Source organism: Cervus canadensis, chromosome X, assembly GCF_019320065.1.
Source record: "Cervus canadensis isolate Bull #8, Minnesota chromosome X, ASM1932006v1, whole genome shotgun sequence".
Classification (NCBI taxonomy): Eukaryota; Metazoa; Chordata; class Mammalia; order Artiodactyla; family Cervidae; genus Cervus; species Cervus canadensis.
The window spans coordinates 12,172,406-12,187,102 of NC_057419.1; the positions used below are offsets into that span (position 1 = coordinate 12,172,406).

Below are 14,697 nucleotides of genomic sequence, written 5' to 3' on the forward strand. Positions count from 1 at the left end.
ACACCTGATGTGAAGAACTGACTTCTTGGAAAAGACCCTGATGCTGGGAAAGATTGAAGGCGGGAGGAGAAGGGGACAACACAGGATGAGATGGTTGGATGGCATCACCAGTTCGAATGACATGCCTTCGAGCAAGCTCCGGGAGCTGGTGATGGACAGGGAGGCCTGGCGTGCTGCAGTCTATGGGGTCGCAGAGAGTCGGGCACGCTGAGCGACTGAACGGAATGGAAGCCTCCCTTAGACTGAATCACCACCGCTCAACACAGCTGAGGACCCACCAAAGGCTAACCTGGTGGTCCAAGCCTGCCCTCCTCTTCCCCCTAGTGGTGGATGAGGAACTTGCTCCCAGGTGCGTCACCGGTCCCTGCATCATCACTTATCTTATACAAGAGCCTTCGCTTAGAGGTTATTATTCAGGCAGACCCCAAGTCAGGCTGGGAGCTCGGACACAACTACTTCTTTATTATCATTATTAACTCTTCCAAGGACCTGGGTCTGGCGTTGACATTACAGCCAGATCAGAAAAACGAACGTCCACAGACACTCAGGACATCTGCAGGCCTCGAAGGGAATCTGCCTTTGGTTCTCAAGCACAGGCCCACGTTGGGCCTCTGCATCACACAGAGGCTTCCAGGGAACACGCTCTTAACTGTGATGGCTGGAAGATTCAGTGAGCGGGGGGGCGTACACTACACCCCGCAGTGTGCCGACTGAGGGGCCGAGAGCACTGTGTGAGTGATGAGAACCCCCGCGTCTGAAAACACACACAGAGGGCCTGACAATCCCCCCCGCCCCCGCCCCAGCCCCGTCTCGTCCTCTCTACGGGTCTCCTCGGACTTGCGGAACAGAGTCCGCCGCCTTGCCGCCGCGGGACACGCTTGCGACGTGGATTTCGATGGTGCTGCCGTCGGAACCTGGGGAGGAAGAAAGAATGTCACGGGTCGGTGTAAGTGTCTGGGAGTGCCTTCCACAAGTTGCACGGCCGTATTCAAAAGAGAAAAAAGATAAACACACAATACGTCCACCTACGTGGGATTAAAGCATCCATAAAGGACACAGCGAACCCTACAGAATCATCTCGGGCAACTTGACTGATGTCATGACGGTATCCACCCCACTACCCTGCCTGGAGACACTCTCAGCCAAACCCCGTGGACGCCGCTGAGCAAATGGAAACCGGGCCTGTTGACACCGCGCAGCTTCAGGGCCCTGGGACTTGCGCTAAATCAGGGGTCCAGATATCTCAGTGCTCTGTGGTCCTAGAGGGGTCACTCGGGCAACCACTGGAGCAATTCCAGGAGGTGCCTGGAGGCCTTCTCTTGCTAAAACTGAGAGTGGCCTTTTCACAGATGATGCCACGTGGTTGGAGGAAGAGGAGGGAGGGTGTTGGGAGCAATCAGTGGAATGAAAAGCCAGGCGTCACTTGCCAAAACTGTACTCCTAGAGGCCCGTTTAATCCATCCCAGTGACACACCTTCCTCCGGACCCTGTGGGAACAGATGTGCGAATTATTCTCTCAGGGCAGAAATACCCAGGCTTGCCTGCTGTTGTGCCAGGTTCTAGGGTGTGTGTGTGTGTGTGTGTGTGTGTGTGTGCGCGCGCGTGCGCGTGTGTGTGTGTGTGTGTGTGTGTGTGTGTGTGTGAAATACCCAGGCTTGCCTGCTGTTGTGCCAGGTTCTAGGGGTGTGTGTGTGTGTGTGTGTGTGTGTGTGTGTATGTGTGTGTGTGTGTGTGTGTGTCTGGAATGAGCCATGGAAGACATACGGAAGGGTGGCCTTTTCAACTGTGCATGAGGCAGGAGAAAACCTGCGTTTGCTGAAAACCTCCAAATCCCAAACTCCCTCAACCTACATGCCCTGCGGACGGCTGCAGCTTGTCCCTGTCACAGCCCTCTCCTCACTCAGAACCTTCAAGCACAGGCTTCTTTACACCCAAGCTCAGTCCTGCCACAGGGCCTTTGCACGTCCCCTTTTCTGCCTATGAAACTCTCTGGATTTTCTTGTGGCTCACTCCCACACTGCACTCAGGTCTCAACTCAAATGTTACTTCATTCTCAAGGAGGGGCCTGGAGGCCTAGCTAAAACCAGTCTCCTGCCCTCTATGAATATGCCATTGTTCACAGCACTTCCCTTTTCCTTTATTTATATTTTTAACTTTTTAAATTTCCATGATGTCCAACCTTTTTTTGTTCTCCTTGAGTCACTTGTGCTTTAAGTGCATTATTTTAAATTGTTTCTAGCTGGCTGGGCCTTTGTTGCTACACGTGGGCTTTCTCTAGTTGCAGTAAGCAGACTTAGTGTGGTTGCTTCTCTTGTTGCAGAGCAGACTCTAGGGTGCATGGATTTCAGTATTTGTGACTCATAGGCTGAGTAGTTGGTGGCACATGGGCTTTGCTGCCCCGTGGCATGTGGCATCTTCTTGGACCAGAGGTCAGACCAGCGTTCCTTGCATCGCAAAGCAAATTCTTAACCACCGGACCACCAAGAGTCCTTCACAGCACCAAGGACCACCAAGGAACCGCTGGGGTCCTTCCTAGCACTTCCTGGTCAGGACTTGTGGTGCATGGGCTTAGTTGCCCCCCGCCCCCAGCATATGGGAGTCTTCCCGGCCCAGGGATCGATCCTGTGTCCCTGGCACTGGCCAGTGGATTCTTCCCCATAGACCACCAGGGACATCCTTCAATTCTTTGTGATTTTCATTCTCTCTGCCGCTAGAATGGAGAGTGTCGTGGACAGTGCATTCATTTCTCTTAGTCACTGTAGTATGTATGGCCCCTGACACATAGAAGGGGCTCCATAAACAAATGTGGGATGCATAAATCCTGTGGGGTCACGGCCTTGACATCAGGGGGAGGCCACACGGGTCCCTCTGAGCATTAACACACTAAGTATCAAGACAGGCAGAAACGAGCCCTGTTTAACGCGTGCAGAGTTTTGGAGACTACTCAAGGAAGAGAAGAGAGAGCCTCAGGGACGTAAATACCTGGAGAAGCCTGAGATACAGGAAGAGGCTATGATTACGACCAAGAAAAAGCAAGTGTGTGCCTGTAGCGTCTCCATGACCACCACACGAAACCCTACCGCGGCCTGCGTGGGGAGAGGCACTCGGAGAGTCCTCTCAGGGCAGGATGAAGATGAGTCTGGGGGGATCTAGGTCAGAGTAGGTCACACCAAGAGTGATGAGCCCTCAGAGAGCAGAGGAATTTAGAAGATGGGGGGTGGGGGAAGGGCTCACGTCAACGGCCATGGACCCTGCAGCCACATCTCAGGAGAGTCCAGGTTGCCCATCGAGATGGTGGGAGCAGCCGTTTTACTGGAACAGAGAACCCGCTCCTCCTGGAGACCAGGCAGTCAGTTCAGTTCAGTCGCTCAGTCGTGTCCAACTCTTTGTCACCCCATGGACTGCAGCACACCAGGCTTCCCTGTCCATCACCAACTCCTAGAGCTTGCTCAAACTCATGTCTGTTGAGTCAGTGATGCCATCCAACCATCTCATCCTCTGTCGACCCCTTCTCCTCCCACCTTCTCAGCATCTGGGTCTTTTCAAGTGAGTCAGCTCTTCGCACCAGGTAGCCAAAGGATTGGAGCTTCAGCTTCAGCATCAGTCCTTCCAATGAATATTCAAGACTGATTTAGGACTTTAGCATGGACTGGTTGGATATCTTTGCAGTCCAAGGGACTCTCAAGAGTCTTCTCCAACACCACAGTTCAAAAGCATCTGCTCAATTTTCTTTACAGTCCAACTCTCCCATCCATACATGACTACTGGAAAAACCATAACTTTTACTAGACGGACCTTTTAATGTCTCTGCTTTTTAATATGCTGTCTAGGTTGGTCATAACTTTCCTTCCAAGGAGTAAGTGTCTTTTAATTTCATGGCTGCAGTCACTGTCTGCAGTGATTTTGGAGCCCCCCAAAATAGTCTGCCACTGTTTCCACTGTTACCCCATCTATTTGCCATGAAGTGCTGGGACCAGATGCCATGATCTTAGTTTTCTGAATGTTGAGTCTTAAGCCAACTTTTTCACTCTCTTATTTCACTTTCATCAAGAGGCTCTTTAGTACTTCTTTGCTTTCTGCCATATGGGTGCTGTCATCTGCATATCTGAGGTTATTGATATTTCTCCTGGCAATCTTGATTCCAGCTGGTGCTTCTTCCAGCCCAGCGTTCCTCATGATGTACTCTGCATATAAGTTAAATAAGCAGGGTGACAATATACAGCCTTGATGTACTCCTTTCCCTGTTTAGAGCCAGTCTGTTGTTCCATGTCCAGTTCTAACTGTTGCTTTCTTGATAACTCTGCATTCTTGGAACTCTGCATTCAAATTGTGTGACAGGTCCCAGGCTTTTTGCAGTGTGGACAGAGCGCTCCTGCCCCCTGCTGGAAGCTTCTGCTTACTACTCCCAGGCATTTTTTCACCAAGAACAGAGCGCTCCTGCCCCCTGCTGGCCACTTGGGCTTACTAGTCTCAGATTTTTTGCATAGAAGACAGAGCATTCCTGCCCCCTGCTGGCCGCTTGTGCTTACTACTCCCAGGCGTTTTTCAGTGAGAAGAGAGCGCTCCTGCCCCCTCCGGGACGCTTCTGCTTGTTTACTACTCCCAGGCTTTTTGCATAGAAGACAGAGCGCTCCTGCCCCCTGCTGGTCACTTGTGCTTATTACTCCCGGGCTTTTTTGCATAGAAGGCAGAGCGATCCTGCCCCCTGCTGGATGATTGTGTTTACTACGCCCGGGCCTTTTTTTTTTTTCTTCCTTTTTTTTTTCCCCCATTTAATTTTATTATACTCCCAGGCTTTTTGCAGAGAACACAGAGCGCTCCCATCCCCTGCTGGTCGCTTGTGCTTACTACTCCCGGGCTTTTTGCATAGAAGACAGAGCGATCGTGCCCCCTGCTGGATGCTTGTGCTTACTACTCCCGGACTTTTTGCAGAGACGACAGAGCGTTCCTGTCCCCTGCTGGACGCTTGTGTTTACTGCTCCCAGGCTTTTTGCATAGCAGACAGAGCGCTCCTGCCCCCTGCTGGAAGCTTGTGTTTACTAGTCTCAGGCTTTTTGCAGAGAAGACAGAGCGCTCCCGCCCCCTGCTGGACGCTTGTGTTTACTACACCCAGGCCTGCCTTCCTTTCTTTCTTTCTTTTTCACCCTTTGGCTCTCTTGCAGAATGAGGTCAACGCCATCAAATGGGATCCTTCTGGCATGTTGCTAGCCTCCTGTTCTGATGACGTGATATTGAAGGTAAGGCTGGTATGACCCTAGGTGACCCCCAGAGCCCTGCACTGTCTTCAAACCCAGTGCTGCTCCTGCAGCTGACCGTTCTGTCATGAGCTCCCTTGCTGTCTCTGTCATCTTTTCTCTCTGCAAACGGCGTGCCGCTTGCCCCGGCAGTGAAGCCCTGTTTATTAGCCGTGTTCCCACGGAGCCCTCTTCCGTTCCTGAGGCCTTTCTCCCATCCAAGTACTAACTAGACCCAACCGGACCCTGCCTAGCTTCTGAGATCAGATCAGGGTCCTTTGGACCGCCGCCCGCCCCCAGCCTTTCTTACGGCCGCCCCCTGGTGGTCAGCGGACGCCTCTGCCTGTGAAGCACCTGCCCGTTGTCAGCCGCCCAACCCGCTGGCCTTGAGCTTACCAGGGACAAGAGAAACCTCTGCAATGCTCCAGGCAGGAACGGTGACGAACCTCCCCACCCCCACACCCGGTGGGAGAATCAGCCTTTGCTCACCGCGATCCTGTTGTGTCCCCTAGATCTGGAGTATGAAGCAGGACACATGTGTCCACGACCTTCAGGCACACAGCAAAGAGATATACACCATCAAGTGGAGTCCCACCGGTCCAGCCACCAGCAACCCCAACTCCAGCATCATGCTGGCAAGGTAATGGACAGACAGCCCACACCCCAGTCTCACTTCCCAAAAGCTCCCTTGATCGCTGAGGCTGTGCCAGCCACGCAGCCGGTAAAAGTCACTCATGTCCCCAAGAGACCACGAGATGCTGTCAGGGTGTCTTGCAAACGTGTTTATGCCCTCAGATGCTAAAGAGTCTGCCTATAATGCAGGAGACTTGGGTCCGATCCCTGGGTTGGGAAGATTCCCCTGGAGAAGGAAATGGCAACTCATTCCAGTATTTTTGCCTGGAGAATCCCATGGACAGAGGAGCCTGGTGGGCTACAGTCTGTGGGGTCGCAGAGAGTTGGACACAACTGAGCGACTCACACTCAAAGTTACTTAGAAACTAACTAACTCAAAGGGAGAGACCGCTCACTGTGCAAGGGCTGTGAGATAGAGCTTATCACGTCATGGCTAAATTGGGATGAAGATGCTTTTAACCTTGAGGCTGGAAGAAGGATTCACGTACCTCCAGTCTCTCGGCACTTTGCTTTGATGAAGCTTTTTACTACAACTGCAAGAAGGAAACAATTTAGCTTGGACCTCGCGCTTGGTTGGGCTTCCCTGATAGCTCAGTTGGTAAAGAATCTGCCTGCAATGCAGGAGACCCTGGTTCGATTCCTGGGTCGGGAAGATCCCCTGGAGAAGGGAATGGCAACCCACTCCAGTATTCTTGCCTGGAGAATCCCATGGACAGAGGAGCCTGGTGGGCTACCGTCCATGGGGTCACAAAGAGTCAGGCACAAGTTAGCGACTAAACCATCCCCTTCAATCTTTCCCAGCATCAGGGTCTTTTCCAAGAAGTCAGTTATTCGCACCACATGGCCAAAGTATTGGAGTTTCAGCTTCAGCATCAGTCCTTCCAATGAAGGGACTCTCAAGAGTCTTCTCCAACACCACAGTTCAAAAGCATCCATTCTTTGTCGCTCAGCTTTCTTTATAGTCCAGCTCTCCCATCCGTACATGACCACTGGAAAAACCTTAACTTTGACTAGATGGACCTTTGTCAGTTAAGTAATGTTTCTGCTTTTTAATATGCTGTCTAGGTTGGTCTTAGCTTTTCTTCCAAGCAGCAAGCATATTTTAACTTCATGGCTGCAGTCCTAATCTGCAGTGATTTTGGAGCCCCCCCAAATAGTTTCTCACTGTTTCCCCATCTATTTGCCATGAGGTGATGGGACTGGATGCCATGATCTTGGTTTTCTGAATGTTGAGTTTTAAGCTAAATTTTTTAGTCTCCTCTTTCATTTTCATCAACCGGCTCTTTTGTTCTTCTTCACTTTCTGTCATAAGGGTGGTGACATCTGCATATCTGAGGTTATTGATATTTCTCCAGGCAACCTTGATTCTGGTTGGTGCTTCCTCCAGCCCAGCGTTTCTCATGATGTACTCTGCATATAAGTTAAATAAGCAGGGTGACAATATACAACTTTGATGTACTCCTTTTCCTATTTGGAACCAGTCTGTTGTTGCATGTCCAGTTCTAACTGTTGCTTCCTGACCTGCATACAGCTTTCTCAGGAGGCAGGTCAGGTGATCTGGTATTCCCATCTCTTTAAAAATTTTCCACAGTTTGTTATGATTCACATATTCAAAGGCTTTGGCATAGTCAATAAAGCAAAAGTAGATGTTTTTCTGGAACTCTCTTGCTTCTTCAATGATCCAGCAGATGTTGGCAATTTGATCTCTGGTTCCTCTGTCTTTTCTCAACCCAGCTTGAACATCTGGAAGTTCACAGTTCATGTATTGCTGAAGCCTGGCTTGGAGAATTTTGAGCATTACTTTGCTAGTGTGTGAGATGAATGCAATTGTGTGGTAGCTTGAGCATTCTTTGGCATTGCCTTTCTTTGGGATTGGAATGAAAACTGCTCTTTTCCAGTCCAGTGGCCACTGCTGAGTTTTCCAAATTTGCTGGCATATTGAGGGCAGCCCTTTCACAGCATCATCTTTTAGGATTTGAAACAGCTCAACTGGAAACCAGGCAGCAGCTGGGAAGACGACTTCCGGTTCCGAAACCGCATTCCTGCTGGAGGCGCTTCATAAAGGCTTTGATTTCTCACAGGGTCACCCCACACTGTTAACGCTCACATCCTGAGCATTAACAGTTTCTGTAGTTCTTGCAGAAAGACCATGGCCTGGAGGGTCACACGGTGGCTCATGATCGAGGTCTCAGCTGAGCACCCACCCTCGTGACCTGACACTTTAGGGCATGCTCTTCACCCTGTGTTTTTTTTTTTTTTTCTTCAAAGTTCTTGCATCCTTCGCTGTCCTCTCAGGCTCCACAAAGGAGACCCCTTCTTGCCACAACCACTCTACGAGTCTCAGATGCCAGGACCATTGCAGATGACCCCTTCTCCCCTCTTCCCAAGCCTAGCCCCACCTGGGCTGAGATGGTCTGCTGTCTGCACCGATGCTTTCCAGCATGTCTGCCTTTCCATGGGTTTCTACTCTGGTCTTAGCAAATCCAACAAGGCCGTGGTGGGTGTGTACTCATTCTGCATCAGTGGTCTGTGAATACCCGAGTGTCCTTGCAGGAAGTGCAGCTGCTGGTGACCTCACAGTGCCCAAGGGCCAGGGCCCCTCCCTAGCAACTCCCGGCAGTGAGCCTCGCCAGTCCAGGCGGGCTCTTGGGAGCTTCCCGTCTCCATGTAGACCTACCATTTGGGGAGGCATGTCGTCTCTTGGGCCCTGGGCCGTTGTCTCTTGGATCCCTTGACACCTCAAAGCCCTAGATGGGCAATCCCAACTGGGAGGCACGGAGCATAAGCTATAGAGAACGTATGACACCTTGCCCTGAATCCCCGGCAAGTTGTGGAATCGCCTTCAAGGTTTAGCCGGCCTGACAGATTGGAGGCCCTGGGGTGTGTTAACTCCCTCACTCCCCTGGCATTGGCAACCCATGGAGCCACCTGGAGTTATGTGGACCGCACGTGGGTGGCAGGAAAGAATAAGAGACGACAAGACGGATGAGACAGAATAGAAACACGTGGAAGGTAACGGGGAAGTGTGGGAGAGAACAGGGAACTCTGAAGATCAAGGGAAGAATTGTGCAAAATAGAACCGTGTGTGAGGGGAGAACAAAGAAAGAGGAAACAGGGAGTGGAGGGAAAGACAAGGTCTTGTGAGAGCAACAGAATTGCAGAAGGGGAGAAAACTGCAAGAGGGAGATGAGGGATGATGGGGGAAAAGAGAACCATGAGAAAGACTAGCATTTGGGAGAGAAAAAGGAACTTCGGGAGCCACGGAATTGTGTCGGAGGATACAGAGAGGTGGGAGAGACAGAATCGTGAGAGAGGGTGCTGTGGGAAAGGACAGGAACTTGCGGGAGAGATACGGAATTGTCAGAACAGAGAATTAATGTTACCAAAAGGTATGCATGAAACGGTCTGGCTGCTCGCCGTTCAAAAGCCAGTAAACGGGCCAGGTTGGTGGAAAGGAAAAATTTGCTTTATTTCAGATTCCGGCAACTGCAGGGGGAGGGTGGCAGATGTCTGTCCAAAGGCCAACTCCCCGATAGGCAGGGGGTGACAGCTTTTATAGACAAAGTTAGGGGGGTGGTTACATGCTGAAACGGTATAGTCATCTCTGATAGTCATCTTCACATTGGTCATCGGTTATCTGGCTAGCATCATCATGGTTGTTTTAGGTACAGATAATCTTTAGTTCCCAGGTGCAAGTGTCCCCATGTCTTAGCCGTGAGTTCTGGGAATTGTTGGCAGCTCAAGTCCTGGGTACAGTCAGGTCATCATGTAATTAACCTTTCCACCTGGTCTGTTTTGGTATCTATAAGACAGCTCACAGGATGTGGCTCAGAATATTATCTATAGCCCTTCAGAAAGAACTAAAGGTCCTTGTGTATGTGTGTTAGTCGGTCAGTCATGTCCAACTCTTTGCAACCTCGTGGACTGTAGCCCACCAGGCTCCTCTCTGTCCATGGAATTGTCCAGGCAAGAATACTGGAGTGGGTTGCCATTCCCTTCTCGAGGGGATCTTCCCAACCCAGGGATCGAACCTGGGTCTCCTGCCTCGCAGACAGATTCTTTACCGTTTGAGCCACGGCAGAAGTCTCACTACACTTAATGACTACATTATTATTATTTGGTCTCCTCTGATTGTTTTCCTTTGTTTCAGCATGTCTCACCTCTCTGATTAAACTTATTCTTTGACTAAACTTCTCCACCGGCAGCAGGCAGGCAGAGAAGACGATGGAAGGGCGGAGGGTGGGCAAGAACCATACAGTCTTACTCTGTTTCATTATGGGGAAAGCGTGTTGTGGGAGAGGCTGGTCATCGTGGAAAAGAGGGTTGGGGGAACCCTGGGAGAATAATTCTGGGATGAATGGGCAGTTGTGGAAAAGAAAAAAACAAAAATGAGAACAGAAAATCGTAAAAGAATAAAATGGCAGAACTGAAATGTGGTCGGGAACAGAACCGTAGGAGATAAAATGGCGATATGAGACTGACCACAGATAGCAAAGACCTGTGGGAAAGTAAAATTATTCGAAAGAGGAATTCTGGAATGAAACTGAAAGTTGTGGGCAAATGGAGAGTTGTGGGCAAGGCAAGGATTATAAGAAAGAAAGAAAACTGTGGGAGAAGTGTGGCGTTGCAGAAAAGACACACGATTGGAGAGAAAAGTAGGGAATTAGGGGGAAATAGAGCTTTGTCGTAAGCACTGGGGATTGCATGGAGAAGGAGAACGTATGGAAAAGCAAGGGATTATTGGAAAGATGGGACAGCTTGTGGGAAATCATGATTCTTCACAAAGATGCTCTTCGTATTTTGAACTCAAATTGTCATTAGGAATTATACACAAAACCCTCACTGTGAACTGTTGCCACGGTCGTGAAAGTGAAGTCACTCAGTCGTGTCTGACTCTCTGTGACCCCGTGGACTGTAGCCCACCAGGCTCATCCATCCATGGAATTTTCCAGTCACTAGGTTAGTCCTACGAGCAAATGTAAGCGTTCTGTCTCCGCTCAAAACCTTAACTGGCCTTTTGCTGGCCGCAAGATAAAAATGCAGAATCTGTAAACACCCGTTGACAGATCTCTTCCCCAACTGCCTCTCTCCAGCTTCGCACCGCCAAACGACATGTAAGTTTAGCCTTTTATTTATTTGTAAGTCTTTATTTCTAAGTTCCCCACGTGATACTCCTCAGAGATGCTCACACCCCAGCCCCTGCCGCAGCTAAAGTGGTTTTGACCGGGTTGCAAGCACTCAGTGAATATTTGTTCAAATTCAGTTGACTTTTCTGTTAAGTGGCGAGTAAGTGCCAGACACCGCATTAGACGCTTAATGACGGAGGCTCGGTAGAAGCCTGTTGGCCTGGAAATGAATCCTGAAGTAGCAGATAGAGGCTTAAGGATATGATAAGCAAGTCAAGCTTCCTCCTAACAGTGCAGACGGGGAGAGGCTTCGAGTTTGTATCTCTGGGCTTTTCTCTGACACGTAACAGTATTTTCTGTCTTATGAAAGCAAAGTGGCTGGAAAGGAGAAAGGAAACATGCCCGAGATTAAGACAGCCTTATCTCATTTCCAAGATTACCACTTTATTCGAAAATGCCTCCAGTTCCTGAGGCCTTGCGGTTCCTCAGCATACAGCCTATGGTATAGACGCGGGGGTCTCGTATGTAGGAATCATTCTGTTTGCTGACTTGTACCCACATCTTTAATTGTGGTGTTGGAGAAGACCCTTGAGAGTCCCTTGGACTGCAAGGAGATCCAACCAGTCCTTCCTAAAGGAAATCAGTCCTGAATATTCATTCGAAGGACTGATGCTGAAGCTGAAACTCCAATCCTTTGGCCACCTGATGTGAAGACCTGACTCATTCGAAAAGACCCTGATGCTGGGAAAGATTGAAGGCAGGAGGAGAAGGGGACGGCAGAGGATGAGATGGTTGGATGGCATTACCAACTCGATGGACACGAGTTTGAGCAAGCTCTGGGAGTTGGTGATGGACAGGGAGGCCTGGCGTGCTGCAGCCCATGGGGTCACAAAGAGTTGGACACCACTGAGCGACTGAGATGAACTAAACTGAACCCACATCTTTAGCCCAGATTGCTCTACCTTGATATTTTAAATGAAGATTGGAAATTTTCATGACCCTTTTTTTTTTTTGGGCCACACCACATGGCATGTGGGAAGCTTAGTTCCAGATCAAGGATTGAACCCTTGCCCCCTGCAGGGGCAGGGCTGAGTCTTAACTCCTGGCCCAACAGGGAAGTCCCCTTCATGGCCATTTAGTTCTATTCCTCCCCATTTGCTTCATCTTCCCACTCAAGTGAAAGTTTCACTTTCAAGCTTTAGAGAAACATTATTTGGGCCTTAAAATGATACTTTCATCCTCCATATCAGTTGGGCTAATGGACATTAACCACAAATTAGCTGAAAAGTGAAAGTGAAGTCGCTCAGTTGTGTGACACTCTTTGCGACCGCACAGACTATAGCCCACCAGACTCCTCCATCCATGGGATCCTCCAGGCAAGAGTACTGGAGTGGGTTTGCCATTTCCTTCTCCAGGGGAATCTTCCCGACTCAGGGATCGAACCCGGGTCTCCGGCATTGTAGGCAGACACTTTACCATCTGAGCCACTAGGGCAGTCCAAATTAGATGAACAAGATTTTAAAAAGAGGACCAATTTGAGGACCACAGTGCGAGAGTCTTGAAATGAAGAGGACAGAGCGGAAGAGCCAGCGATGGGTGACCTGCATTTTGTCTTAAACGCCCCCGGATGAAGTGGACAAACCAAAACTGCACGTAAAAATCTCCAGAGGTCAGGTCACCTACTGTCCATTGTCTTACAGGAAATGTCAGCGCCGGGCGAGAAGTGACCATTTATCTCAGACTCAGAATGTCATGCATCCCAAGGCAGAGCTAGTGATCATTAACACAAGGCTATGGTGCTCAGTCCCTGGGTGGGGAAGATCCCCTGGAGGAGGGCATGGCAACCCGCTACAGTATTCTCGCCTGGAGAATCCCCATGGACAGAGGAGCCTGGCGGGGCAACAGTCCCTGGGGTGGCAGAGACTTCGACAGGACTGAAGCCAAATGGCACGCAGGCAGAGAAAAGGCACCATGCTCACATTATAAGGAGAGGTGAGTGATGAGCTGCAAGATTAAGGTGGTCCCTTTCCACTCATGCCCTGAAGCTGGTTCCAGAAAACAGGGCAGAGAGCCTCCTGGTTGTTGACAAAGGAGTTCCTGGGGAGCCCGGGGCCCCCAACCTAGGCCTGCCCCTACCCAGAGGCTCTTACCTTCAGACAGCAGGCTCAAGGCCTCGTCGGAAGTGTGTGCACCGCCTGGAAGCTCCTTCTTGGGAGTGGGGCTTTCCCCGGGCTTGTGGGGGCCCCCGGGGGATGGGGGAGCCCCCTCGGTGGCCGAGGTGGTCATGGAGTCCCATGGGATCTCCCTGCTGGGACCTGGAAGCGTCAGGCGGCAGCCCGTCCAGCCGTAGAAGGCCAGGGACAAGAGGAAACCTTGGGCTGGATTCAGGATCCCCTGGGAGGGAGGAGAAAGAGACAGCGTATTAGTCAGGGCGCCGACGGGCATCAGGGCTCACGGGGGTCACTCTGGTGCACAGGGCTGGCCTCAACTGGGATGTGCCCCGTTGGCTGGTTTGGGGCAAGAGAGAGACTGGCTTGGAGGTGCTGGGCCTTCAGAGGTGCATGAGACACAGGAAACCAGGCGGGTGGAGAGGAAGGTCCCAGGCATCACCCCAACGATGTGGGTTGTCTAGAACGCTTTGTATTTATGGACAGTGTTCCAAGGGATACCTCCAACTCTGTGGCTTTTTCAGTCTGCAACATTTCTTCCAGAGAAATTCCCAGATATTCTTAGTCTGCCTCAAAGGTTTGAGACACTTGCCAAACTGACTTACCAGAGTCATATCCGTTTAATAATGACGCCAACACTGAATATGCAAGTATTTAATTGAGGGCACGGCACGCCTCTCACTTGTTTATTTGCTAAGTCGTGTTGAACTCTTTGCAAGTCCATGGACTGTAGCCCGCCAGGCTCCTCTGCCCATGGGATTCTCCAGGCAAGAACACTGGAGTGGGTTGCCATGCCCTTCTCCAGAGGAACTTCCTGACCCAGGAATCGAACTGGGGTCTCCTTCATTGGCAGGAGGATTCTCTACTGCTAAGCCACCAGGGAAACCCAGGCACCTCTCCACTAACAGCTCCTGTATGGAGTTTTTGTAGTGGAGACACAATATATTGGAAACATCGAGGACAATGTATCCGTGATCTTTCCACCGTATTATGGTGTTGTGTTTCTAGGCAATATTGTTGCCTACATGTGTGATTAGGGAGTTGAAATGAGTATAATCTCTACATCCTGCATTTTTCACTTATTACGAGATTTCATAATTGTCATGCTTTACATTGTCATTTTCAACATCTGCATACCATTCCATCAAGATCAAAGACAGTGATTTACTTAACCAATCCCTTTAAAAAAAAAAAAAAAAGATGTGGGTTGTCTAGAATGCTTTATATTTATGGATAGTGTTCCAAGGAATACCTCCAACTCTGTGGCTTTTTCAGTCTGAAACATTTCTTCCAGAGAAATTCTCAGATATTCTTAGTCTGCCTGAAAGGTTTGAGACACTTGCCAAACTGACTTACCAGAGTCATATCCATTTAACAATGATGCCAACATTGAATGCACAAGCTAGCTCATGGACCACAGCCAGATATGGGGGCCCCTGCAACCTCTTCAACTCACTGCATATTTAATCATAGATCATACTTAGATCATACATAGATCATACTTCTCAGTAGTTTTTATCCTGTCTGGGGTTTTTT

General features: G+C 50.0%; 1 protein-coding gene across 2 annotated transcripts in view; it reads right to left on the minus strand.

Moving 5' to 3' along the window:
• Positions 1–442: 442 nt before the first annotated feature.
• Positions 443–14,697, minus strand: part of GPR143 (G protein-coupled receptor 143) — a 34,968-nt gene continuing 20,713 nt past the window's right edge. For both annotated transcript variants that reach the window (XM_043459521.1, XM_043459520.1), the window contains exons 8-9: positions 13,144–13,387; positions 443–914 (exon numbers count right to left, since the gene is read on the minus strand). In XM_043459521.1, coding sequence (XP_043315456.1) covers positions 820–914; positions 13,144–13,387 — 339 coding nt within the window. In that variant the 3' untranslated portion in view covers positions 443–819. The remainder of the gene's footprint in view (positions 915–13,143; positions 13,388–14,697) is intronic.